Source organism: Melanostigma gelatinosum (assembly GCF_949748355.1).
Source record: "Melanostigma gelatinosum genome assembly, chromosome: 2".
Taxonomy (NCBI): Eukaryota; Metazoa; Chordata; class Actinopteri; order Perciformes; family Zoarcidae; genus Melanostigma; species Melanostigma gelatinosum.
In genome coordinates this window covers 22,398,446-22,423,352 of record NC_136635.1, presented here as the reverse complement: position 1 = coordinate 22,423,352, position 24,907 = coordinate 22,398,446, and the positions used below count along the sequence as shown (strand labels likewise).

At 43.6% G+C, this 24,907-nt stretch overlaps 2 protein-coding genes across 2 annotated transcripts in view; both read right to left on the bottom strand.

The window, feature by feature from the left end:
* Positions 1 to 5,019, bottom strand: part of cskl (c-src tyrosine kinase-like) — a 29,995-nt gene extending 24,976 nt beyond the window's left edge. Inside the window, exon 1 of the mRNA XM_079282574.1 lies at positions 4,812 to 5,019. The gene's annotated coding sequence lies outside the window, so the exon portion shown is untranslated. The remainder of the gene's footprint in view (positions 1 to 4,811) is intronic.
* A 2,080-nt stretch (positions 5,020 to 7,099) lies between these two features.
* On the bottom strand, positions 7,100 to 24,860 carry LOC306792945 (enhancer of mRNA-decapping protein 3-like). Its single transcript, XM_079290329.1, has 7 exons — positions 24,807 to 24,860; positions 23,754 to 23,925; positions 22,853 to 23,049; positions 16,101 to 16,445; positions 10,853 to 11,006; positions 9,053 to 9,270; positions 7,100 to 8,723 (listed from the first exon to the last, which is right to left on the bottom strand). Exons 2-7 carry the CDS (start codon positions 23,915 to 23,917, stop codon positions 8,389 to 8,391), a joined length of 1,413 nt encoding a protein of 470 aa, XP_079146455.1. The 5' UTR covers positions 23,918 to 23,925; positions 24,807 to 24,860; the 3' UTR covers positions 7,100 to 8,388.
* Between the last annotated feature and the right edge of the window lie 47 nt (positions 24,861 to 24,907).

The window sequence follows — 24,907 nt, the reverse complement described above, 5'->3', positions numbered from 1 at the left end:
TTAATACCCCCCCCCTCCCCCCACATTTTGAACAGATTCCGTTTTCAAGATGAGGCCGGTTTGAACCTGAATCATCACAAAACAAAACCTCGTTATTAAAAACAATAAGAAAACCAGGCTGATGTTGGACATGAGGCTTGAGAAAAGTACGGTCTTGGTCATCGGCATTATTTCACACAGGGACTAAAGGCGACTCCATGAAGTAGCAACTGAACTTATCACAAAAGGTGAGGATCTTATCAAACTATCAATGTCAACGTCAGCTGGAAACGTGAAAGGTTTGATTCCTGGCACATCTAAGACGGCGCTCAGCAGCACAACTGATCAATCGCCATGTTTAAGTTAGACATGGCATGTTATGCAAAGTCTCAGAGTGATGTGAGTTATTCGTCTGTTGAACTTCGTTCTGTGCTGATAGCTCAAGTTACTTTCTCAAGTTGTTAGTTTGTTTTACAGGAGCACAAGTCTTTTCCTTTCTGAACACAATGGGGCTGGAATGCCTTATCACATACCTGCAATACAGCAGCAGCTCGCTGTAGTACAATGCCCCGTCACTTATTAAGTTATTTTCTAGGTTTTCTTATTAGATTCAATCCTACTATAGTTATATAGGGCGGTTTCCCCTGTTTAAGCCAAATAATATTTAGTTAGGAAGCTAATATGGGGAGAATTTGACAGAAACACTGAATTTCTGTCTATATTGTGAACATTTATATAAAGGCGGCGGCTCCATGGTTTCAAAGCACAATTTGATAACATCATCGTATCGACATCATATTGTAACACGATTAGTTGGCTGTCCGGCGGGACACGATGTGACCGATGCTTAAACAATATCATGACTGATGACAGACTCGTCAAAATAAAAGCACAAAAAACTAAAACACCAAAGTGCAGCCTCAGGTTATAATAACGGCGGTGACTATGTTTCAGTTATGTTCCATTTATGTCTCAGAGCTGAGAATTCTTCACAATGGTGTTTCTGAATGATCCCCTCAGGTAGAAAATCGTTATGTGTGTAATAAATCCTTTCAGCTGCAGGTAACAGGAACTGGTGGGGGTCATCTGGGCTGATGAGGCTCCTTAGAGGATATCTCTACCTCTCAAATGTGGCAAGCGCAAAAACAGAGATTTGTTTTGGGTGATACTGTCGTGTTTGGCAAGTAGTAGACAGTAACATGTTTTTTTTCTTCTCGGCCATATGGATGGAGTCCCTAACCTTTTAACACCACCATAGGTGCAGTAGCAACACATGAACCGTGCAAAGAGTTAACATTCACATCGAGAAATTACTTTTCTGAAATGTTGCATTATCATTTATCTGTGTGAGAGACAGTTCCCGGTGGGAAATCTCCGCCTGCCGTGGGCGTATATAGTGAGAGACTGGGCATGTGTCCGGCCTGCGGCTCTACTCATTGCCTACACTGTGCAGCTCGCCAGCAGGCGTGGCGGTAGAAGCCTCCCGGCCCTTCAAGGAGCTGCCCGACTGCCCGGCCGCTGCCCAGATGGAGAGGCCTCGCTGGGTTTTGCGCGCAAGATGGCAGCCACAATGCCGCTATTCTACTGGGCTGCGTGATCCCTGGGAAGGAGGACATAGAGGGGGGTGGGGGGGGGGGGGTAGTAGTATGATGAGCAGGAAGCGCAGTATAGTTTTAGTAGGAATTATGCAAAAGAAAGACATTCACGTCAGTAATCGTGATGCGATACACCTCTGCGGTCTCTACACACGGTTAAAAAGAGGAAGCACTGCAGGTGAGATGCAGATCTGCTGCCAGTTTCACTTTCCATCACTCTTCCCAAACAAGTGGTACGTGGCGCTGGTCGCCACTTTGCATCTCGCAACATTGCATCTCGCAATAAACCTGCATAACCTGGGATGTGCACAAAACCGTATCAGACACAACAGAACACATCATGGTGAGTATCTGGGTATAAAGACGCATGCTCCGCCAACACACCATACCAGGCTGTTGAAATGCAGATGGACGTCAGGTTCGTTATGTTGAATGCATCTCTGCAGAGTGGCACGGCTTACCGTGCACCATCTGTGATGTCCTGTTGATCGTGAGTGTCAGTATACTGTTAAGCTCTGCACCGGCGTCTCCACGATAAATCCCCACCTCTGTTATTGCAGTTGCTGATTAAAGAGACAGCAGACATCGGGGAGAAGGGGCCGGAGGGACGGGACTAAACGCGGCCATTGTGTCGAGGTCAGCAGGCACTTGGACGGGCTTCAAATGTGCAATGAGATGGTCAGCATACAGACAGAGGAGCCATTACTTCCCTGCTGAGAGCGCATGAGACGGGGCTCAGAGCTTAACGCAAGACAGCCCCTCGCAGCTTTTAGAATCGACCAGACAGCGAGGGTTTAACCCCCCCCCCCCTCCTCATAACTCATCGCTAAAAAGGACAGAGCTGACATGAAGCCGGGCCTGCAGACATATCCGGTGGACATGTCCCGTCACCTCTAGTCCTCGTCAAGCTGCACCTCGATTAGATACCCCGATCGAGCCATCCGTCAGTGGGACAGATGGGGAGAGCGCTATTGACAAAGAGAAGAACTTAGTGTGGTCGAAGCCACCTTACTAGATGAGCCCGCCTTAACAGATGCGAGAGCTGCACAGTCTCACTACTGAGATCAGGGCTGAGTCACGCTGTGTTTAGAGGACTGGTGCATTACACGCTGAAATAAAACAGTTTGTGCTTAAAATGGCTTATTAATCCTTGCACCAAGGCATTCATCGTCTCTACTCCAACTGCAGCCCCTTGCGGCACTGAGTTGGGAAACACTGACAGCAGATTAGCCCGGAAAAACCCAGCAAATGGATCACTAACAAGTTGCGGTCTGGCTCACCAGATTGCTCTGGGGGATAACGAAGGCCGACCAATCTCGGTAACAAGATTTCTCTACCAGAAAACCCAAAGCTATCACGCTGCTTCATCCTCATTCCGCACTCATTGTAATCAGCGCAGCAACAGTAAAGACAGGTGGGCATCGTAACGAAATAATAACTGTCTCACAGAAACAAACAACAGACACCTGCACGAATTGACTGTTGTTCTTCCATCCCAATTTTTAGACAATCACACACCGAATAATTGTAATTCTGAAGACATATTTGTGTTAACAAAAAATGCCCTGCAAACTAATTGTGTGTGTCGTAATCAAATCAGACCGTCCACTTAATGTCTCTATCCAGATTATCACACAAATTGCTAGTCAGCCTCAAACGGACGACAAAACTGTTCTCAAAATAGGCAACGAGATCTGGAGCGATGACATTTCAGATTTTGAGCAGTGATAGGTCAGATGATAACAAGCAACTGCACTGAGACAGTCGTGTATTCTTCACCTGAAGAACACTGCAACACTGTGTAAAGTAACAATGCAGGCCTGCTATAGACATCGCTTTCGTCGGTCATGCCACAGCTTGCAAAGGTATGTACATTTGAGTCAAACAGTCAGTCCCCCCCAGTGACTTGTTGGTCAGTGGGGGAACTGACAAACAAGGACGAAGCCGCAGGGATGGCAAACTGGTCGGATTTATTTGAAAAACAAAAACATTTAACAGCCCAATTTAATATTTAATGCATTTCATCTTCGTTAAGTGTGCGTATTAGCCATCGTGTCTTTGAGCAAGACGCGGGAGCTCTTCCATCTCCATGATGGTGTAGAGCAGCCGAACCTGACCTTTGACCTCCCTGTGGAAGGGGTGAAACGCTATATCCCTGAGGGATACACAGTATGATCATAACAGCGTTGTTGTTGGTTTTAAACCAATTATCTGCTCTCATAAACTCCGTTGAAGCACTTCTCCACAATTATACAGTGACATGTATTTGAAACGAAGGCTTAAGAATGTTACAATGGAATACACATTATCTTCAAACGACACCAGCAGAGAGATACAGGTCAGTGTTTCCTCAAAGCAAGGGGGCTGAACCTCAGCTCCAGCAGCACCCTCCCTGCAGCGTGTAGGTGGCTAACGTCTGGGTCCATTATCGGATAGACTCATTCTTTATTAATCTTCGTTCCCAACAGAATACAAAATAAGAAAAGGCCCAGAACGCAGAATTGGCACTAGTTTGACATACATTTGGTTTTTAATTCTGCTACACACTAACTGTCAGATTTTACACGCATCCAAAACGACGCCTCCGCCTGTAGCACAACGCTGCACGGTCCCTTGTTTAATCTCAGCATTATATTTGGGCTTCCCTTCAGTACTAAACGACACTGTGTCAACACATATTTGTAGACAAATACAGTGAAAGATAAAAACCACAAAACGTTATCCGCGACCAAGGCGTCCGACTATGGAACCAGAGGAGAGGAGGGTGGGTGACTCGGAGTTTTTTTTGGCAAAGCCGCAAACCCACCCCCCCCAAATAAAACATATTGGTAGGTAACATAAACGAAAACACAAATGTCTTTAAACTGTTACCTTATATGATTTGGTGTGTATGTGTCTGTTGCTCTACTGAGCCGACCGGAGTACAAATCAGTTTGGACCTAACGTTAGCATAAACAGTGTCCGATAATGGGTCTGGTGGCGTTACATTGTACGTTAAATAGCAGCTAACGCTAGCGCTCTGAAAGGGGTTTAACGTTAGCTCTGTGCAATGTAAACGCGTTTATCACAACATTCCTTAAGTGAATGTGACGTAAACCACGGTCAAATACAGAATAAACAGCCACAACAATGACGTCCCCCTGTGCGCTAACGCATTTACCGAAGCTTCCCGAGCTAAAAAACGTTGCAGCAGCAACACAACGAGACAAAACAGTGACTGTGCTGTGGGCAACTCACCTCAAAAGATACCGCTGTGGTGTCGACCAGATGTTGCTGCAAATTAGCGATGAAGACCCATTAGGATGACTCCTAAGGTTGGGGGGTGGGGGTCCAGGTTTAGCGGCGTTGAGGTTAGACAATCCCAGACGTGGCTTTGCGTTGACGTTTGTCCGTACTCGGTCTGCATATGTGTGTATGTTTTTGCGCGTGTGTGTGTGGCGGAGCTCTGCGAGGCCTGCTGCTGGAGGAAATGGTCTCCGCTCCGTCAAGGGAACACGCATGCGCAGAGGAACAGCGTATCCACGGGGGGCGCGAGCGGTCTGCTAGCACAGCCGCGTGGCCAACAGGTGGTACTGTCAACTGATGTCGGACTTGTTACTGAGGGAGATTTCCCCTGAGCTGTCTGCCTGCATGCTGCGTTTCAAACCGGGTAAAAGCATAGTATGTGGGAGTACATGACGGTGTATACATGCTGTAATATACCGGTACATAACCTACCACTGTATCTGGGCCAATTAGTTAAAACTGGATTCCCACACTAGTGATTTTTATTGACATCTTCCCATATGCATTTAAAAACAGCTGTGTAGTGGCAGTAGAACAACCTACTGTTACAAAACACACCGTTTCTGTCCTGTTACACATCCACTATTATATAAATATACAGCTAAATCCCACAAGCACCCCCTTATTCATATGTTACTCTGGTTTGTGGGAATTTGATTAAATGCACATTTGTTTTTGGAATACACACTGCATTATTAGGTATCTTGTCTGCCTGTTCAGGGGCCACAGTGGCAAAATGTACATGCTGAACATTTCCTAAATAATCATGTTTGCCCAATTACCATAAATACCACACTAATTATAAACAGGGGTCCAATAACAGCCTCCTTTGTTGGGTAATCACAGGTGTAACTAATACAATGAATGATGGCTCCACTCTATCTCCAAATCCAAATTAGTTAGCTCAGAAAGCAAATATGCCCTGGAAGTAGAACACCCGAATAAAATGCAGCTGTAATTAATGTTATTGCTTACACCTGTGTTTATCATGCTGTGATGTGTTTAAATATACGCAGTAAAAAACAACAAAAAAAGGCCCATAATAACTCAAGCTTCCCGTCAGATGTATTTGGACCACTGACACACACGGCAACATATTTTGGCACGTCACAGTAGGAAAAAGCACAGGTGCAAATGGTAAATTAGGGGCGGCTGAATTCCATTTCGCTGCTTCAGTTTCAGGGTCCTGGTGTCGTGCTTCCTGGCTCACTGTCCTAACTTCCTGGGACACTTGAAGAGAGCAGAGCAATCATTTATTAGAAACACGTGCGTTTCCTGCTATGACAAGTCTAAACATCTGCTGTAAACACAGGCCCATTAGAACGTGTATAACTTAATTGCAGCGGTAGAAGTATTCATATTTACGTAAGTAAAAAAATGTCACTTTCAGAAAGAGACTCCACTACAAGTAGTGTAAATGGTATTACGAAATATTGTAGATTAAGTAGCACAACTATCGTCACTCACCATGCAGAATGGCCCCTTTCAGAGTGTTATATTCCTGGATAACTACCCTTGATGTGTAAATGTGCTAGTATAGCATTTGAATGTTGCAACAGGTCAAAAAGCTAATTCTACCTTCTTCACTGGATAACTGAATTCATATAAACTGATCATACCGTCTGTATTCTAAAAATCCAAAGTATAAACTGTCAAACAAAAATAGTGATGTAAAATTACAGTATTTCCCTCTTTAGAGTTGAAGTATATAGTAGCATTACACAGAAATACAGTATCGTGTCTCAAAACTTCGGTGTAGTGTTGTTTCTGCAATGACAAACGACATGTCTCACAATTTTAAACACTGCAGTTGCAAGGTTTTTATTTTTCATTTGCATATAAAGGAGCACCCACCCCATGCATCTGCTTCTCGTCAGAATATCAGGATTCACATGTAGACCTAAAGACACATTATCAACATGTTTTTAGATGACGCTACATTTGCTCTTTACCAGGCTTACATACGGCTTTGTCAGAAATAACCACGCAGGCTGGCAATGAATTAGTCAAAAACCTCAGGTACAAAACACCTTCAAGTTGACTACACTTCGGAAAAAATGATACAAACCCATCACCACTAAATTCACATTATTTTGTACATTCCCTAACCCTACCCCCCCCCCCCCCCACTCACAATAATTAATCTCAAGAACATCCCTAATCAAAATTTACAAGGAATGTTTTGTTTTATTTAAACATGATTGCTTCATCACAATCATGATTACATTTTAAGTGTTTCATTGAGTCTTTGCTGTAATGAAGAAAAAAAGTGGCTCTGAAAAAGCAGAGAAAGAGGTTGCAGTGTCTTGAACTACTCGTGTTTCCCTGAGTGGAGGTTTGATTTATATTATTATTACAACAAACAACAGATTAGGCTTATTCTACTCTAGCTTTTTGATTCTCAGGTTTGAACTTGAAGTACTCGATTTTTTGCTGTTGGAAAAGAAGTTCATAACACTAACTTAAAAAATAAAAAAATAAAAAAAATAAAAAAAAGACACCTGCATAATATCAAAAGCGCATAGCTGCCAGTCTAAAATCAGTTTGTCCTTTTACTTGTAAAGTTGACAGTTTGCTGGTTTTAACAGAACGCTACAGCGACCAAACCAGGGGAATGGTTACTTCACTGAAGGTGTCGAAATGGAAAATAATAATTAGGTTTCACGAAACCAAACTAGCTATAATCCCTAGAGATTAACCTGGCCCAAGAGGTTTTTGGTCCTTGGAATGTGTGCTTCAAAATCCTGTCGAATCTGCAAGACTTCAGAAATACAGAAAATTAATCCTCAGGGGTGCCAGCAACTACTTTTCATTTTCATCGTCCGTGGTTATGAACTCACACAACCGGGCAGAGAGAGCGCTATCGGATGTACTGTAAATATAAAGTTTTTTACATTTTTCATTCATTGTTCCTGAGATGTATTCCAAAAATAAATACAAATATAAATTCTGTGTGACAACCCATTTTCAGTAAAACATGCTACAACCATTACTAGACAAAACACACCTATTTGAGTGAGTGCAAAATTGCATTAAATGGAAAGACAATGGGCCACATGAATGTCAGGTTTGGGTTGGCAGACGGCTTTAGGCCGAGCTGTGCACGGGGGTCACGGGGTCGGGACCGGCCTCCACATGCAATCTGGAGGAGGAAACAGGAACCGTGTCTCTGCTGCTCTGACTGCTCACTGACTCAGTGGTCAGCGTTTTGTAAACGCAGTCACATCCAGAGCCCTTATCAAAACACGCCAAAGAACAGGAAACCTTTCCCTCTCAAAAACAAGAGGCGTCGCACGCAACGCGCAGCGACCCCCCCCCCCCCCCCTCTCCCTCCTTGGGAGTTTCCAGAGGGGCAGCGGGGAAAGACCTACACAATATGCTTCCAGTTGTATACACTTTACGACAAAATATTCTTTAAGTCATATTGTTGCTCTTCAGCTATTGCCACATACACAATCGTACCATTACCCACTGAATAGCAGACCGTTCCCTCCTATTGTAACTGAGTTCAATGTCAGTGGCTTCTCGGTTATGGCGTGTGTAGAGGAATGACAAATTTACATCCGAACGGTGAGTGGTAGCAGATTCCAACTTCCTGGAAAACCAGTTTAGGGATGCCAACGTCACAGAGGTAGACCCTGCTCTCCGTCTCGGCTAACGGTAAAGGAAGGCCTAAAAAGAGGGTCCACTTCGCCTCGACAGCCTGATGCTGGCCACCGATCGCGGGATCGATACTCAGGACGGGAGCCCGGTTCTGGTTGGCCCAGTCGGCGGCCGATTGGTACCAGGACTGCTCCCTCAGCAGTGGGTTCTCGTGGCAGTCCAGGCAGTTGATGACCAGGTCGACCGGGCTTGTTGGCAGGTCTGGGACAGAGGAGGAGAAGGAGAACGAGTCATGAAGTTGATGAACAAAGTGTTTCAAAGGTGCCTCACAAAGACATGACCATCTATGTAAATTCATTTTAAATGTGCGGAGTCATAAATGATAGTCAATAATGACGCTGCGTAACTTTAATGACGCTGCTCCACTAGAGGGCCACATTTATCTGCGCTCGTCTGTTCCAACAGGACAGCATTAGCTGATCCTCTCACAGAAACTCTGAATGATATTCACATGGATCACCCTCTCCATCAGTGCCACTAACGCCACAGGTGCGCAAACAATCCACATACTCTCTGTTGGTGTGTTCTACCTTTGACGCTGGCCACCTGCTTGCTGCCGGTCTTGCTGTAGAGGTGGACCTCGCCGGTGACAGACTCCTGCATCTTGACGAAATTTGGCAGGAACAGGATGACCTCCACTCCGTGGTTGGCCAAGTGTCGGCCACAGCTGACCCCCTGGGCTCCCTGGATGTGTGGCCCACACAGGAGGACCACAGTGGGCCTCTGGTGGACATTTTTGGGGGTGAGTCTGGGGACATTCAAGAGATGACGATATTACTCCAGGAAGAAAGAAAGACAGCCGATGTAGTATTCATGAGTTGAACAATAAAGATGTGATCAAACAAACATGCACCATCTCCAACATGCTGACTGGACAAGGACAACATAAGACATGTTTGTTTAAAGACGCCACAACACACATGGAACAATGAGAGGTAACTCCAGGTAGGTTAAAAGAGTGCATGCTTCAAAAACATACAACGAACATAATCAAAGAACATTCTGAAAACATTAACAAACATCATCAACATCAATAACAAAGCTAGTGGTAGTAAAAACTAGATGTGCATTAATTATCTGATGAGAAAAAAAAAAAAAAAAAAAAAAAAACTGCCTAAATGCATTTATTGATAAAGTATTTAACATGTGTACATGTTTGCAACAGCATGCATGAAACAAGTTGTGATTTATGAAACTTATTTCTCTTTAAAATGTTTGGTTTACCTATTCAACATAACGTGATTCGGAAATGGCACAAAAAATGGTCACAAGCGTTCATTTACGCACAGAGTCGCTCTTCTCATCATTGATATGGCCTATAATGAATTGGGTCGCAGTGGTTCGGAATTTTTACAACGTCGGTCCAGAGAAGAAAAGAAAAGGGAAACACTGGTCTATGACATCATCTTTCTTAAATTTAAACAGGGAGGAGTTTGCTCACAAAAGGAAAAGAAAAAAAGTTGTTTCATCAAACAGTGGAAGAAGACATTTATTTAATAATAATAGAAAGCGGTCCATTAAATAAAGATATGAAAATAATTTGGTTGGCATTCTAACTTCATTCCGTTATTAAATGTCTGCTTCATTTTTACACAAAACAAATGACATGCATCAGTTTCTAAAAAAAGCCTTCAGCCCACCTGAAGGTTCTTTGTTGTAATCACAGGCACTTTAGTGATGAAGATGGTACACTGTTGTCCACCATCTTATTTCTAATCAGTTTTAAAATGTTCTATTCGTTGTTTTTGATTACTTGACATACAAGCAATACATTCATTTGAAGCTTGAGTCAATGCTCGAGTATGTGTACACTTTGAGTACAACTTGAATGACGGGACGGGGAACAGTGGAACACCACTGTGATTCTGGTATGACAACATTACACTTGACCTGGGCAGTAGTTCCAGAGTAAACTTGAGACACAAGTAGTAGAGTGCTGCTAAATTGATGAAAGAATCGGAGACAACAAACCCGTTTGTTATACGAGCCTCTGATCTTGAATAAGACTACACTGCTCGTAAAGGTAAACAACACCGAACAGGGCTGCTGCAGTCTTTGGATGATCTTGACCTGCCGTGTGACTGCTCACCATGTAACGTATGTAGGAACATGGTAATAAAGACGAGTGCCATGGAAACTGGAAAAACATGACATGAAAACAAAAGGTTGGACGGACCTGCTCTGATGATGGTATAACTACTCGGAGGACTTTTGGCACATTGTTGAGCAATCTTCTTCTAATTAAACCGGTGACAGTGGCTCTATTTGTAGTGCGCTGCACATCCGATGTGTGGGTCGCGTATGCCCTGCCTTTCTTTTTTATTTCTCACCTGTTTGGTCCGCCCAGCAGAGTGAGAGCCATCTGACTGGAGCAGACGCCGGTCGTCTCCAGCCTGCGCTCCAGAGACAGGCCCCAGCGCTCGGCGGCTGCCAGCAGACGCTTGTGAAGCTCATAGGGGACGCTGGGAACCACCAGGCCTGAATCTGCAGAGAAGCAACACAGAGGGGAGATGGATAGCACGTTAACGCTGTTCTATACACGTTCTCACGCCTGATGCGACACAACATAAGAGCGTGACGGAGTAGATGAAAACGTCTTCCTGTTCTAGCAAACATCTGTCCAGATGACAGATGACAGATGACAAGTAACAATAAACTCTGTCGGTAAGATTCCTCTGTCGCCATCAAAGTCTTGTCAAGCGAAATGTCAAAACCAAGGAAACGGAACCTTGCCTGGCTGATTGGTAAATGTTGTCCTCTGGTAACTTTCCCGTAAAAATGACTTCTTATTTTATGTCACAGTGGGATAAATGCCACCAGGTATATTTGAGGTACGTCTAAATTAAAAATTTCAAAATCTCATACTGAACTCCTGAAAATACAAAAAAAGATGAAGAATTGCTATTTGTGTTCTTACATTTCCGCATCCATCGGAATAGTTTGACATGTATCGTATTCCTAAATTAGACCGGCACTGTCCTACATCTTCAAAAGAACTATGGCATTCAGTATTTCCCTGAAAAAAAAAAAAAGAACAAGAGGTGAAACCCAGAAACCGGACCCCTAAGATAACGACAAGCGTTGGCCCCCCGCTCCCCCGCCCCCCACTCCCTGACCCGATCTTGTTCCCATCACGGAAGATTCTCCATTTCCTCTCCTGTTTGTCGCTGCTGTCTGTTGCAACAAAGGGGAGATTGGCAGCCTTTACAAAACATGACAAACGGCAGGCAGCCACAGTGAGACGCCTATTCCCCGCGGGGCCCCGAGTTCACACGCACCATCCCCGCAACGTCTGCCCAATCTTCAGCCCTGAGCTCTGGGATGGACCCCCCACGTCAGCTGCTGTCTCAGTCAAAACATGCGGCAGGCAGGTTGGCGTGACAAGCGAAGGGGACAAACATCACATGTGTGTGTGCATATATGAACACCTGCACCTGTATCCCAACGGCTCGTGGTGAGAGATTGGAGAGGACTAAACATGAGGGAGGCACAGTGGACTCAACCCGGTCTCTTAAAATGAATTGTTGACTGATCTACCAAAGGCTATTAAACTAAGTTAAAAACCAACCAAAGTGATTCATAGACTCATGTTGGTTGAAATATGTCAACTTATTTGCAGTGTGAAGCATTTCAAAGAATGAACTGTTTTCAAATGGTCCTCCAAAACTCGACTAGTTTCTGTGCACCCACAACTACAGCAGTTCATGCTTTTCACATTTGGGGCCAAACTCGGGGCCTCAGGAAAATATTTTCAGGAACATACATATTTTTTGATTATCATATATTTTAGAGTAGATATAATGATTGGATTATTAAATCCATGGGCTAAAAAATACTATTGGTCCAATTAAGACTATAACCCTCTGGAGAATCACGTTTACTTTAACAGTACTTCAATTTTACTACTGCTGAAATTCTCCTTCCAACAGGTGTTTTTTGGTGGCATTTCTTCAGTGCTTGGGCATGTGCATACAGTACAACACCTGCTCTTATACAGTGTTTAGGGAGCATATCTTATGCTGATAATCAGCCATACGCCTCCAATGTATGATCGAGTGTGATTCATCTTTCAGAACACCTGGGTAAGAGCACATTTGGATGGTTCAGAGAGTTTGGTGCATCCGGAGTTGACTTCTCTTATTTTCTCTCATTACAGAAAATTCAGAGACTTTTAAGAGAATGTTGCTGCACGAGGCCCGTTGTCGTTTGCTGGCATCAACGGGGCAACGGGGAAGCAAGGCTCCCACTACGGCAATTCCGTTCCTTTCAGAGTTGTGCTTGCTCGACAAACATGCAACACACCACTTAAAACACTGAGTAAACTACCTTTTTTTGTACACTTGCCCAAATAGCAATGTAAGACTTGTTATTGGCAGCAGGGCAGTGGCAGAGATCGGACACATCAAGCTCGTTTTTCTCTTATCACCATCTTTTTGAGAAAAAGGCTTCAATCCCTTTCTTGTCGCCTAACCTTGTCAGAATTGCTCTCACCTGCGTACTTCTTTTTCTTCTTGAACTACTGTATTCGAGAACCATAACTCAGCCTTTTATCACTGTACGAACTGAAGTGTGTGGAAACCTTTAAAGAGCCTTTTTGCTAATCCCTAGCCATCTATTGCCCGTGGCAGATCAGAAGGGTTATGAAAGTCAAGCTGGGGGGAACTGCAGGGCTCAGGATCCCTTTGATAAATAAAGCAGCTGGGAGGCAGCTAAGTCCTTAATGGCCTCCTACGGATCTCTGGCCTGGTAGCTGAGAACTTGGTGGCCTCGTCGGCGTGCACAAATCTTCTGCCACCGTTTCACCCTGGCATGCAACGCGGACAGAGTGACACTTATAAACAGACTCATCTTTAGGTCGGCCCTGCTCCCCTCCCGCTCTTCTTTTATTGATACCGCACAAAGACTGCCAATATGTGACAGAAATGCCGATCCTCACGTGAGCGATAAGCACAGGAACGTCAACTGCCTCTTGTCATGCAAACTGCTGCCTCGAGTGCAGAGCTCAGAGGAAGTGGGAGTTGCACTCGTGCGCACCAATTGCTTTTCAACCATCCCGCCAGGTGCGCTTCTTAATAACTCTCTTGCTGAAGTTGCAGCTACCAAAAACCCTCAACATACGCACGCCATCTCCTCCTCCTCCCTCCCTCCCTCCCTCCCTCGCTCTCACACACACACACACACACACACACCCCCACTCTCGATGTGGTGCAAAAACAAAAACTCACCAGTCAACTAGCTGAACCGGGTAGCCGTGAGTATGCGGCAGCACTAAAATAAACTGAGCTGGAAGCAATCCTTCAAGCATGACAAGGGAACTGACAGGACTGAAAGCAATACACGCCAGCTGGATGCGGGCCATGTGTGACTGAGGCTAGTGCTGGGTTAGGGAGGGTTAGACGAGGCCATTCCTCTCCGCCAGTGTTGAGCGATGTTGACCTGCAGTCTGAGGCGGTAGCACGATGAGGGGCATAGAACAGCAGCTTAATGCGGTAATCTGTAAGATTCCTTTCTATTTTCTTCCCCATTTTAGTCATATTTTTAAGTGCTCACTGTTGGGGGAGTGTGTGTGTGTGTGTGTGGGGGGGGTTCTTAGGTCCATTTTTCACAAAGCACATATCAATAAAATCTACATCTCTTCTGTTGCAGACTGAAAACTCATCTTGGTCTGACTGCAATTTGGCCCATAAATAGAAATCTGAAAAAAATCTTTTCTCTGTGGCACTTGCAGTAGTTCAGCATATCTAATGAAGTGGATGTACTTGCACAACGTCAAAACTGCAGCTTGGAACTTAAAATGAGTCGCGTCGCAACGTTTTCCTTCTCTTTAACAGACAGCATGCAGTTTTCAGGAGAAGATCCATCCCAAGGTCACTGGGAAAATAACTTGTGATGACACATTTATTTTGCATTGTGCTTTCTCCAAAGCGATACGGCATACATAAATAAATAAAGAAAACCAGCTGACAGTTGGCTTGATTGCAAGCTGTGTTGCGGCCTGGCTCGTTTGCGCAGACGAGGTTTTGCTCCACAGCTGGAGTCAATCGCACAAGACAATAGCAGAACTAAACTTACAAGGACTGCAACAACACCATTAACAATAGTCTATAGAAACATGCCCATCAAACACCCATGCCAGTGCGCTATGGCAACCCTCGCACAGAGGCACTTTGTTGTTCCTTCTCCGTTCTCATGCGGTTGACTTATCTGTTTACTGGCAAAGATTCCGGGTCAAGAACGCTGTGGTTTGTTCCTGCTTCAGAGGTGCTGTTTATGTAAGGCTGTGCGGCGGCACGCTAATTACAGAGTGCAGAGGACGGAGATTACGATGACAGCCCTGGGAAGCAGATCTGCTACATGGTAAGAGAAGGAGGCTCTGCTCGGCGGCAGTCTGCCGAATGGCGGACGGCAGCTCCTTACTGAGCTGCTCGGCATCACCACGGTCACACAGTCATCCTTCTATTATTGTTCAGGACAGACTGCACGTAGAACTTTGGGTGACGACCAGAGAAACAGATAGATTTCACCAGAGATATAACGTCCCCAACTTATTCCACCGTGGGAATGCACACTAGCTTATCTTGAAGACCAGACACAGGTGGAGTTTGATCCCTGTAGTCGTGGTACGACAGCTACTCATACACCGTATGACTCCGCCCTTTTCGCCGACACCACCCTCCACCGTTCCTACAGAGTGAACGCCGGGGCCTGTCTTAGCATGCCATTAACTTATCTTGTGTGTGTATTAACCAGTTACGTAACGCTCAGGTTCCTAGAGTAAGCAGAAGTGTGAAGAAGGGTTAGGGTTCACCGTCTCTGTGGGCCACATAAAGGGGGAGGGGGGTGGAGTCAAAATTCATGATGACCAGTAACCAGGAGGTTATGATTCAAGTCAGCCTGCCCAAAGGTGACCTTTCTCTGGCTAATGCATCCACTGAGACCCCCCCCCCCTTTATAGTGCATGTTGTTTTTCCTCATTGTGTTCAGCAGAATGAGACGCTACGGCACATTCCTCAGTAAGCGCTTCACAGTATTGTGTTCAGGATCGAATGTAAAAAAAAAAAAAGTCTACTTTTGGCAAGAGCTGTAACTGTGCTTCCAAACGGGTGTTCGGTCACAGATTAAACACGGTCAAAAAATAAAATAGTCCTTCCAAAACAAACTGTGTGCACAAAGCTGGCATGCGCACTGATAAAATGTGGCGCCATAATAACCTTAAGACCCGCTCTGAACAAACCCCGACTTATTCCGTTTCTGTCCTCATATCATAGATACAAAACTGCAGCGGACAAACTCTTCTCGGCACACACCTTGTTTCTAAAAACTAGCATTGTGACTGACAAAAAAAAGGACTGGCATCAAGTCAATATATATCGACTGAACATACGATACGAAAGGAATCGAGAGGCTGTAAGTACATTACCTCCTACACAGGCGTGTGTGTGTGTGTGTGTGTGTGTGTGTGTGTGTGTGTGTGTGTGTGTGTGTGTGTGTGTGTGTGTGTGTGTGTGTGTGTGTGTGTGTGTGTGTGTGTGTGTGTGTGTGTGTGTGTGTGTGTGCGCGCGTGCGTTTTGTTCTCACCGGTACAGTACTCTTTGCCCCCGTGCTGGGGCACCGTTATCTGCCGGTATATGACGGGCTTCGCCTCCAGGATATTCTCATCATGGCGATAGGACAGGGGCTTCTGATCGCCCTGCGTGTTGTGATGCTGCGCCCTGCTGCCGGTGCTGCCGATCTGGGAGAAGACGGCGGCTTTGTCGAACAGAGCCAGGTTCCCCTCAAAGTCGAAGTCTGCATCCATGTTCTCGTCGGTCCCGGCTCCGAAGCACTCGTCATCCCTCGTCCTCGTCGGGCCTCCGTTCCTCACACTGTTCTTCTTTTGTGTGGCCTGCGTCGCCCCTCTGCTGTTAGATGGACCTGTCGGGGCTGATGGAAGCAAAAAGACACGAGTCAGTCATCCACCTGCCCCACCTTTAGACTTCCCGACAGTCCTTGTAATGTAATATCATATTTGTCTCATTGTTTTGTCCACCGCTATCAAATCACCTGTGTTTTGTCATGCTTCGCCAATGAAGAAAACTAAAATACTAAATTCACTTGGCTCACGTCCAGGGTACTTTGGTAGAAAGAGACATCGCAATCATTAGCAAATGGACGTCCAAATAATCACATCCGACTCGATGTGCAATGATTTATTACTGCACTGAAATAACTAAATAAATGAAGAAACACTGGTATGAACAAAAATCCATGTGGACTGCTTCATTTGAATGCAGAATGTTTACTGAATAAGTTTGCTTGATTCAACTTTGAATCATCAAAATTTTCCACCCACATTATTGCACATTTACTTCTGTATGTAAAAATGTTGACCGACAATAACCTAATCAAAAACGATAATTGGTCTTTAATTCAACCAGTTAATCGTGAATTGAGTTGCATCTATGATAACCAGCAGTAACTGACGTTTTAAGGTTGATGCCCAAAAATATAAAGGAGACATTTTGGCAACACCTTACTTAAAGTCCCACTATTTAGCATATAAACATGGGAATATGGAAGCAATATAGTTGTTAGCAGGTTAATGTGTTGGTCATCTACTATAACTTCCCCTGTGGGCACTCTTAAATGGAGGCTGGTGTATAAACTTATTTAATGACAATATAGTAAAACACATTATATAAAATGTGTCTTTATAGGATTGCTGACAAATGACAAAAACGGTTTAAAATGTTTTTATAGCTGCGTAAAGCTACATAAAAGCTGCAAGCCATTTGTCAAAAAAGTATTACGGAAATTTTCAATATATCCCCGAGTTCAAGATGCATCTGTGAGAAAACACTGACACCTTTCCAGAAAAGGTATTTTAGGATCACTACAGCTGATAAACTGAGGGTCTTTGACAGAGAGTACGATGCTTTGCTCCGGGCTAACAAGGGCCCATCTTGTCTTTCATCTCAAACCCAAAATACACAGATAACCCAGAAATCCTCCCATTTCTCTGCTCACATCCTAATCGCTTCCGAAAGGCTCTATGAGCAGTCTTACTGTACATCGGGCTGTAAATGGTGTGATCCAAACACAATAAATTACTGCGCTCAGCACGTTCAACATTCTGGCTCGATTGCTCGTCTCACAACTCTGTCTGGTACTTTCCTTATCATCTCGGTCGGTTACTTTAACCCGCCGAGAACAAAACACAGCAGATGCACAAAACATACAATGGCTGACCGAGCGGTATTCAATAAAGTTTACATATGTAAACAGAGAACAAAAAAAAAAAAAAGGAAAAGAAAAGAAAAACTGGAAAAACCTGGCCTTCAACCCCAACGATGCTGAGCTCTCACGCTAACTGGGAGACAGAGAGGCACAGTCTCACGCTACTGTCACTGTGGCAGCTAAGGTACTTTGGACTCTCTCACGCAAGATACTGGGCGGCTCAGTCACAGTACACTGGTATCGATACCAAGCCACTAACCCGACTAGAAGCTAATTCGAGAAACTGACTCAATATCACAATGAGGCCACCAATACAGACAGCACTGATTTGTTTTTCTTCCACAAATATTAACGTTCTTAACCCCGCTCTATACACTAACAAGTGCACAAGTATTCATCTGTGATTTACTAATTACAAGAAGCAAGCAAAGCAGCATGTTGTTGGGGAGAAGGGTTGTGGGTTGGCGTGTTCACCTGTGTGTACAGGGATGAAAGCCAGCGGCTTATTAGCACACGCCAACAATGTCTTTATTTACAAGGAAGTGTTTTGTCATGCTGCAAATCAGAAAAAGTGAATGAACCGGGCAGAGCGCCAAGTCAAACAGGCTACTGAAAAACAAGCGGGGAGACTGAGCGTGAACTTCGCCGATTTCCGTTTTGACAAACTTGCCACCACAAATTAGTACACAGGTCAGGAATATTTCAGAGTGAAATGTGGGCGATGGTGAAACTGTACCGCTAAACACATAGATATTTAAAACAGTGCTTAAGTGAGACAACGGATCAATGTAGGGAATATTAGTGACTATTTTTAAGCGATCTCCCAACTGTTCACTAAACATCCGATATTCAATTTCAACTACAGTCCTTTTTCACCAGAGTGCTGTCATGTCACTGACATCAAGAAATCAGCTGATATGGGTTTGGATACAAACATCTGTAATCATACTGGGAAGCTCTCGTGTGAAAGTGTGGAGTTACAGGAGCGCGAGGCTAAATAAAACATGGATGCACAGAAACAACCTTTCCAATAAACATATACCACAATGGTTTACAAGAAATCTAAAGCAGCGATATAAAAAAAACAAAAAAAACACTGAACTGCAGACAATTTCACTCCATATATAGAGGTAGAATGCTGGTTTTGGGAACGCTTTTCAGAAGGGCATAGTCGTATGGTCCTCTTCCAAAATGCCCTTTTAATGAGATCTGCTTGGTCTGATTGGAATTCTACTCCGCATCATTCACAAAAGCAGTTTCTAAATTCCCATCCTACTCTCCCAGAAAGATAAACGGCAGATATTCAGAGAACCATTTCTGGAATCCGCGATCTTGTATAAGCAACACTCCCTCCCTGCTTTCCCTTGAATGTGGCCGGGGGGCTTCTTGGGAGCATGGCATTGCGTGTGAAAGGACCGACCCTGCCCAGGCCACTCAGCACTTTGGCCTCATGCAATTTGGGCATTAGCTCCCCTGCCACCAGCCTGAGAGCTAAACGTTTAAAAAAAAAAAAAAAAAAGGTAAACATTGCTTCCACAATTGATAATGCTTCTTTTTGCCTTCCGAGCTCACTGGGACAACATGGCTTCCTGTCAGGGAGGGGGGTTTCCTGTGCTGAGCGGGAGGGAGAGATGTGTAGAGAGAGCGAGCGGGAGGGCACCGAGGCACGAAAGCCTGGCTTTTGCATGACCTCCTCTTTAGGAGCAGACACGGGGAGGGAGGGGGAATGTTTATTGATCTTAGTCACACACATATTGTAAAGAGGAACTTTGGTACGAGCCTTTAGCACGCTATGGGAACCGTCAGGGGGGGGGGGGTTGTAAGAAATTTGAGCATAGAACTGTATGTTCAGTAGATATAATAAAAGTGATTAATAATTCATAATTAAGAATTCATAATTAGTCATAATCATAAGCGTTTTGGAAATGCATAATTAAGATAAGCATAAAGTGTTTTAGGATTAGTAGCTAGATGGAGAATTTGAGACATGAAGCTTATGCAAAAGTTGCAAAGTCTTATCTATTATATGGAATGTTTATCATAGAGGGATTGAACCATAACTGACAGTCATTGAATGTGTTAGTAAACGCAGGGACAGAAAGCCAGACAGGCGAATACACTCCTGGAAGTTAGCCAATAGGAATTGGGATAAACGGAAGAGGAGGCGTTTTGAACGGATGTGGATGGTTTAATTTCAAGTCTTTTTCTCTCTCACGTGATGGCTCTCAGAGGACGGACGGGTTTTTTACCTGAGGAGCTGAGTTGAGTTTTTGCAAACGGGGTTTTATTGATTTAATATTTCATGGAAATAGTGTACTTCACTGTAAATACTGTACTTGCATCAGTGGATTAAATTCCTTTTAATTGTAAACCAGTCTTGGTAGATTTCTTATCACAGCGTGTCCACTGTAAACAGCAGCTGGCCATGTGATCTGGCCTTCTCCCAATGGGGTGAGATTCAGCCCCCACAGGGTCCGATGCTCAAGCTGTATAGGAATGAGTGACACGGTGGGAGTGAATAGCTACGAGTCTTGCTGACACAAAACAAAAAATGAGAGCAATATGAACCTATTTATTTTCATAAGAAACAAATACCAAAAAAAAAAAAAAGTAGAAGACAGTCTTCCTTTTGTGCTAGCTCCCTCTTCCATGCACAGGAAAGGCGCCATAGCAGAGGGCATTTTTACAACCCGGCTGAAGAACATTACGCAGAGTCTATTATAGCCAATGCTATTGACCTCTGACTCCTCCATTGTTTAGTGATCCTGAGTGTGAAAGTGAGCCGGCTTTAACTGATTCTGGCAGAGGCCACGGAGCTGTCCAAGCAGACTTCCTGCTGACAAGAACAAAATGCTGTTTTTAGGCTTTATCTAATCAGGGAGGTTGAGCAACACATTCTGATGTTCACAGGGTACATGTACAAATGTGGGACGGGGAGAATGCAGATGTGCATTTCTGTATCAACATGTGACGGCAGAACGGGCCTCACCTCAATTTAATGGTTATTTAAAGGTTGTTCAACCACATTTTGGATATTAAGAGGGTTGATTTCCATAAACTAAACCAGAACAAATTGCTGCCATAAGAGCGAAACTACGTTAAATTGAAGGTTTTATAATAAGCTTTTTCTCACAGTTAGAAAATAACTAAACATCCAAAAGCATGACATGATACAGCCTCTAAACTTTGAACATAGAGAGTCATTGCTACATAGACAGCTACAGATGACTCGTATTCCGTTCTCAAATGACTCGACGTCTGCCAGAGGAGGAACAGTGGTCACAAGTTGACCCGTATCGCCCCTAATGACTAAGACACTGGCCAAGAAACCAGCTTATCAACACTACAAACCACAACCATTACTACTGAGTTGAATCAACTCCTCTACACAGTCTGAGCTCTAATATCAACAATGATATAAGCGTCACAAAGGCAGAATGTTTTGGCTAGGGCCACTGTGTTGCACGGCATTGCTTGGTTTTCCTGTTACCATGGCTGCAGTCAAAAAGTAAAAAAAAAAAAAGAAAAAAAAAAAAATATGGCCGAATCCCAATCTCCACACTCAAGGACTTTGATGCGCGTTTCCGCAAAGTCCGTGTCCCACTATCAAATTGTCGAGGGTTTGAAGGCTCTCTTGCAGACATTTCAAGCACTTTAAGAACCCTTTCCGTAAATCAGCATATCTGCAGACTTTGCCGGAGGGAATTACCCACAATTCATAGCAACGTGACGGTAAACACAGGGTTACCAGTGGAAGCCGGAGACGTAAGAAGAAAAAAGGTAAACAAAAAGGACTGCACATGGGTGTTCAGCGTGGCATATTACATTTACACAAAAACATTAGGGATTAAAGATGGAACATAAAAACATGATAGAGACGATATTAAACAGCTGGTTTATTCATTACTATTTCTTACTATTAAAGCTGTTTTGACAAAAACAAATAGATTATTTGACAAAACTCATCTCGTGAGGCAAAAGCCTGGAAGACGGTTAAATCAGGGAGTAAAAATATTAAAATAAGACACAATTGTACATAACATATGAGATCAATATTTCCTACTTGCAATAATTTGAATTGAATTTATTACAAGCCTATCTTACATTTTATAAGCTTTTTCTTATTGCTGTCACACTGAAAATCCCATGGGACCTTGCCATCCTCATCATGGGACTACTAAAGGATGTATGCAGTGGACGTGTTAAAAACACATCAATGAGCCACAATGTTGCACTGCGTGACATGTTCCTTTATTACCATGAACAAGGGCAATATCATTTTTTTGGAGTCTATCCCACATCCTGGTACTTTTACACAAAATTCGGAGGCCGGAAAATCCTTCCCATTGTGGACTAGAAAACATCACGCACGTCTGTTGTACAATCAAAAACAGCAATGTTGGGTGACTTTACATTTTTAGCCCGTCGTCGGTCACATATTTGACATTTCTAAAAGAAGATGGGCAAATTGTGACACTGCTGTGCGTCACATTTCCTTCAGTCAAAAAACAATATCCATGTTCTGTTGCGCAACAGAGGAGTGCTGTTTGGCCATCGCTGTGGTAAATTCAACACATGACTCCCATTGTGAACTTTGCAACAATAGGACTGTGAAATGCAGCTACACAGTGAGTAAGCAAAATCTTTAAATAAATGGGTCTTTCCTAGGAAAAGGTGTGTCAAACTGACTTAATATTTTGGAACATTTGTGAAAAAAAAAAAATAGCTTTTCTTATCTTCTCATATTGCACTGCACAATCATGCTCCACTTGGACACTGTCCACTTGTTGCAGCTTGTTTATCAGCTGCAGTGTTGGGTGTCGCAGGCTTCGTGACAAAACCCGATTGTGTTATCTGCTGCTGATGCTGTGAGCAAACTTTGTGTATCCATTACTCATTAGAACGCCAAATGACATTAATTACATACGAGATGTCAAACAATTCAATTCTCCTAGTTTCAATTAAAGGCATTACCAATTAATGAGATGTTTCTTTATGTGGCATTCTACACTGCCACTCCTGATTAAGCATTATAAAACTCTAATGTCAGTCTTGTCTGTCAAAGACAGTTAACCGGGAAGTGTGATGAAACCCAGGCTCACCCATCTGCCTACCTTTGCGTAGGATGGTGATTGGTGCAGTGCTGGAGTGGGAGCTGCTGCTCGTCACATGAGGGAGAGCGACTCTGTTACTCTGACCATGGCGTGCTGAAGGTATGAAGCTGGATTCTGTTGCAGCTCTCTGACCGGGGCTGGGCTTCTTGACTGTATTCTGGATATCTAGGAACTTCAACTCCTTGATATCAATGGCACTATAGAAGACAAAAACAAATGACTGAGCTTACTTAGAGCTCAAACTGCAATTCAATTTTCAGTCAGCATGCCAAAGCATAAAAGGATCAGACATGGCCCGTTGAGCACATTGGGTGGGAAAAGCACTAACATTTAAAGACATACGGGTTTCAAGGCCGCACAATCCAAAAATTTGGTACAAAACAAACAAAAGTATTTAAATCAGCATCTAGAGCTGGACCTGAATTTAAAATAGACGGCGATTTTATATTTATATATTTATATATATATATATATATATATATATATATATATATATATATATATATATATATATATATATATATGTGGCAGATTTGTTTTCATCCAGTAAAATAAAAAAAGGTAAAAAAGAAAAGAACAACAAAATGGTCAAAAGCAGTTTTGTAATAAGAAATTGTTTTACTATATCTAACATGCATTAAAAACAGATCACTTGTTTGTCAGCCATTTTCACCAAATGTCATTTAGACCTTTTAACAACATTTCACACCAAAATATAATCTCTTTGGTTGCGGTAATAATTACAAATCCCATTCCAGGCTGAATGTGAACATTAGAGACTTGTTGGTTCCCACCAACAAACATTGCCCAATGTAAAGCGCCATGGTGAATTGGTTGAATCTGTGTATTTTCTGTTGATGCATGATGAAGAAAGAGTGTGCGCATCCTTCTTCTTTCTTACCTGAAAGTGACCTCGGGAAGAGGACATCTGACACCATTGTGATAGGGCTGTCTCAGCGAGATGGTCTGGCTGGCGTGATCGACAGATGACACCTCTCCCTGATAAATTCCCAACGTCAGCCCGCAGTTTATAGACACAACACTACCCAACCAGTCTGTGGCCATTCTGTTCGCTGTGAATCATATGGTGCAAACACAAACAAGAGAAATCAACCTACGGTAACTTCATGTCTATTTCAGCCAGGTCCGTCACTGCAATCGAGTACAATGAGGATATTAAGGGTTTTAGCAACCTGGGAGGAGTTATATTTGACAGTTTTGAAACAGACATTTTAGAGGCTGATATAAGTATTTTAGAATTGGTGTGCTGTAAAAATGTGGAGATTATTTTAACAATTAATTAATTATCTTATTAAGTGTTGCTAAATGTATGGAGAAATGTTTTACCCTGTAAACAAAGCGTCATGTCTGCTGCCGGTGTACTCTGTCCACTAACGTTGCAGCACCTGATCTTAATTAGCTAGTTAGCTAATTGGTCCACGCTGCACCACTGCAATGTACCGTTTGCTCATTTGTGAGTTAACGTTACTTCCACCGGCGAAGAGAAGACTACAGTTAAAAAGACAGTTAAATTTGACTTCAACTGGGATAACTGATAACACTGACAGCGTACTGTTACTAGGTGCTCGACGTATTATAATGAGCTTCACTACCGTTAGCGAGCTTTGTGCGAATATTAGCTTAACGTTACCGTTCATTTAAAAAGGTTTTTCGCGTGTGTCTGAGGTAGAATTGACTATCAAAAACGTGGAGGGGGGAACTAACCATAGCATAACACCCATATAAGGGCAGTGTTCAGAATAATATACGGAAAATCACAACATTAACTACACTGTACAACCGGTATGCTGCGCTAACTAGCTGGACAGCTAACATTAGCTTCGCCTCTACATCTATATCGCCTCTGTATCTAAGCGGACTGTTGTAAACTCCAGTGTTTACTTCTCTTGAATACTCAACCCGCGTATATTCAGTCGATAACGGACACATGTACCTTGTCGATAAATCTGTAGCGTGGTCTCAAGGAAAGCTGCAGCTGTTTTTTGTGCCGTTTTCCGGTTCGATGCGCGACGTCACTTCCTTTATCTCCCACGT

Excerpts from the sequence above, each read along its gene's own strand:
- LOC306792945 (XM_079290329.1), bottom strand. The coding sequence starts at position 23,917 with ATGGCCACAGACTGGTTGGGTAGTGTTGTGTCTATAAACTGCGGGCTG. Across the intron at positions 16,446-22,852 it reads AATCACCATCCTACGCAAAG|CCCCGACAGGTCCATCTAAC; the intron begins GTAGGCAGATGG and ends TGCTTCCATCAG. Across the intron at positions 8,724-9,052 it reads GCAGGTGGCCAGCGTCAAAG|ACCTGCCAACAAGCCCGGTC; the intron begins GTAGAACACACC and ends CCTCTGTCCCAG.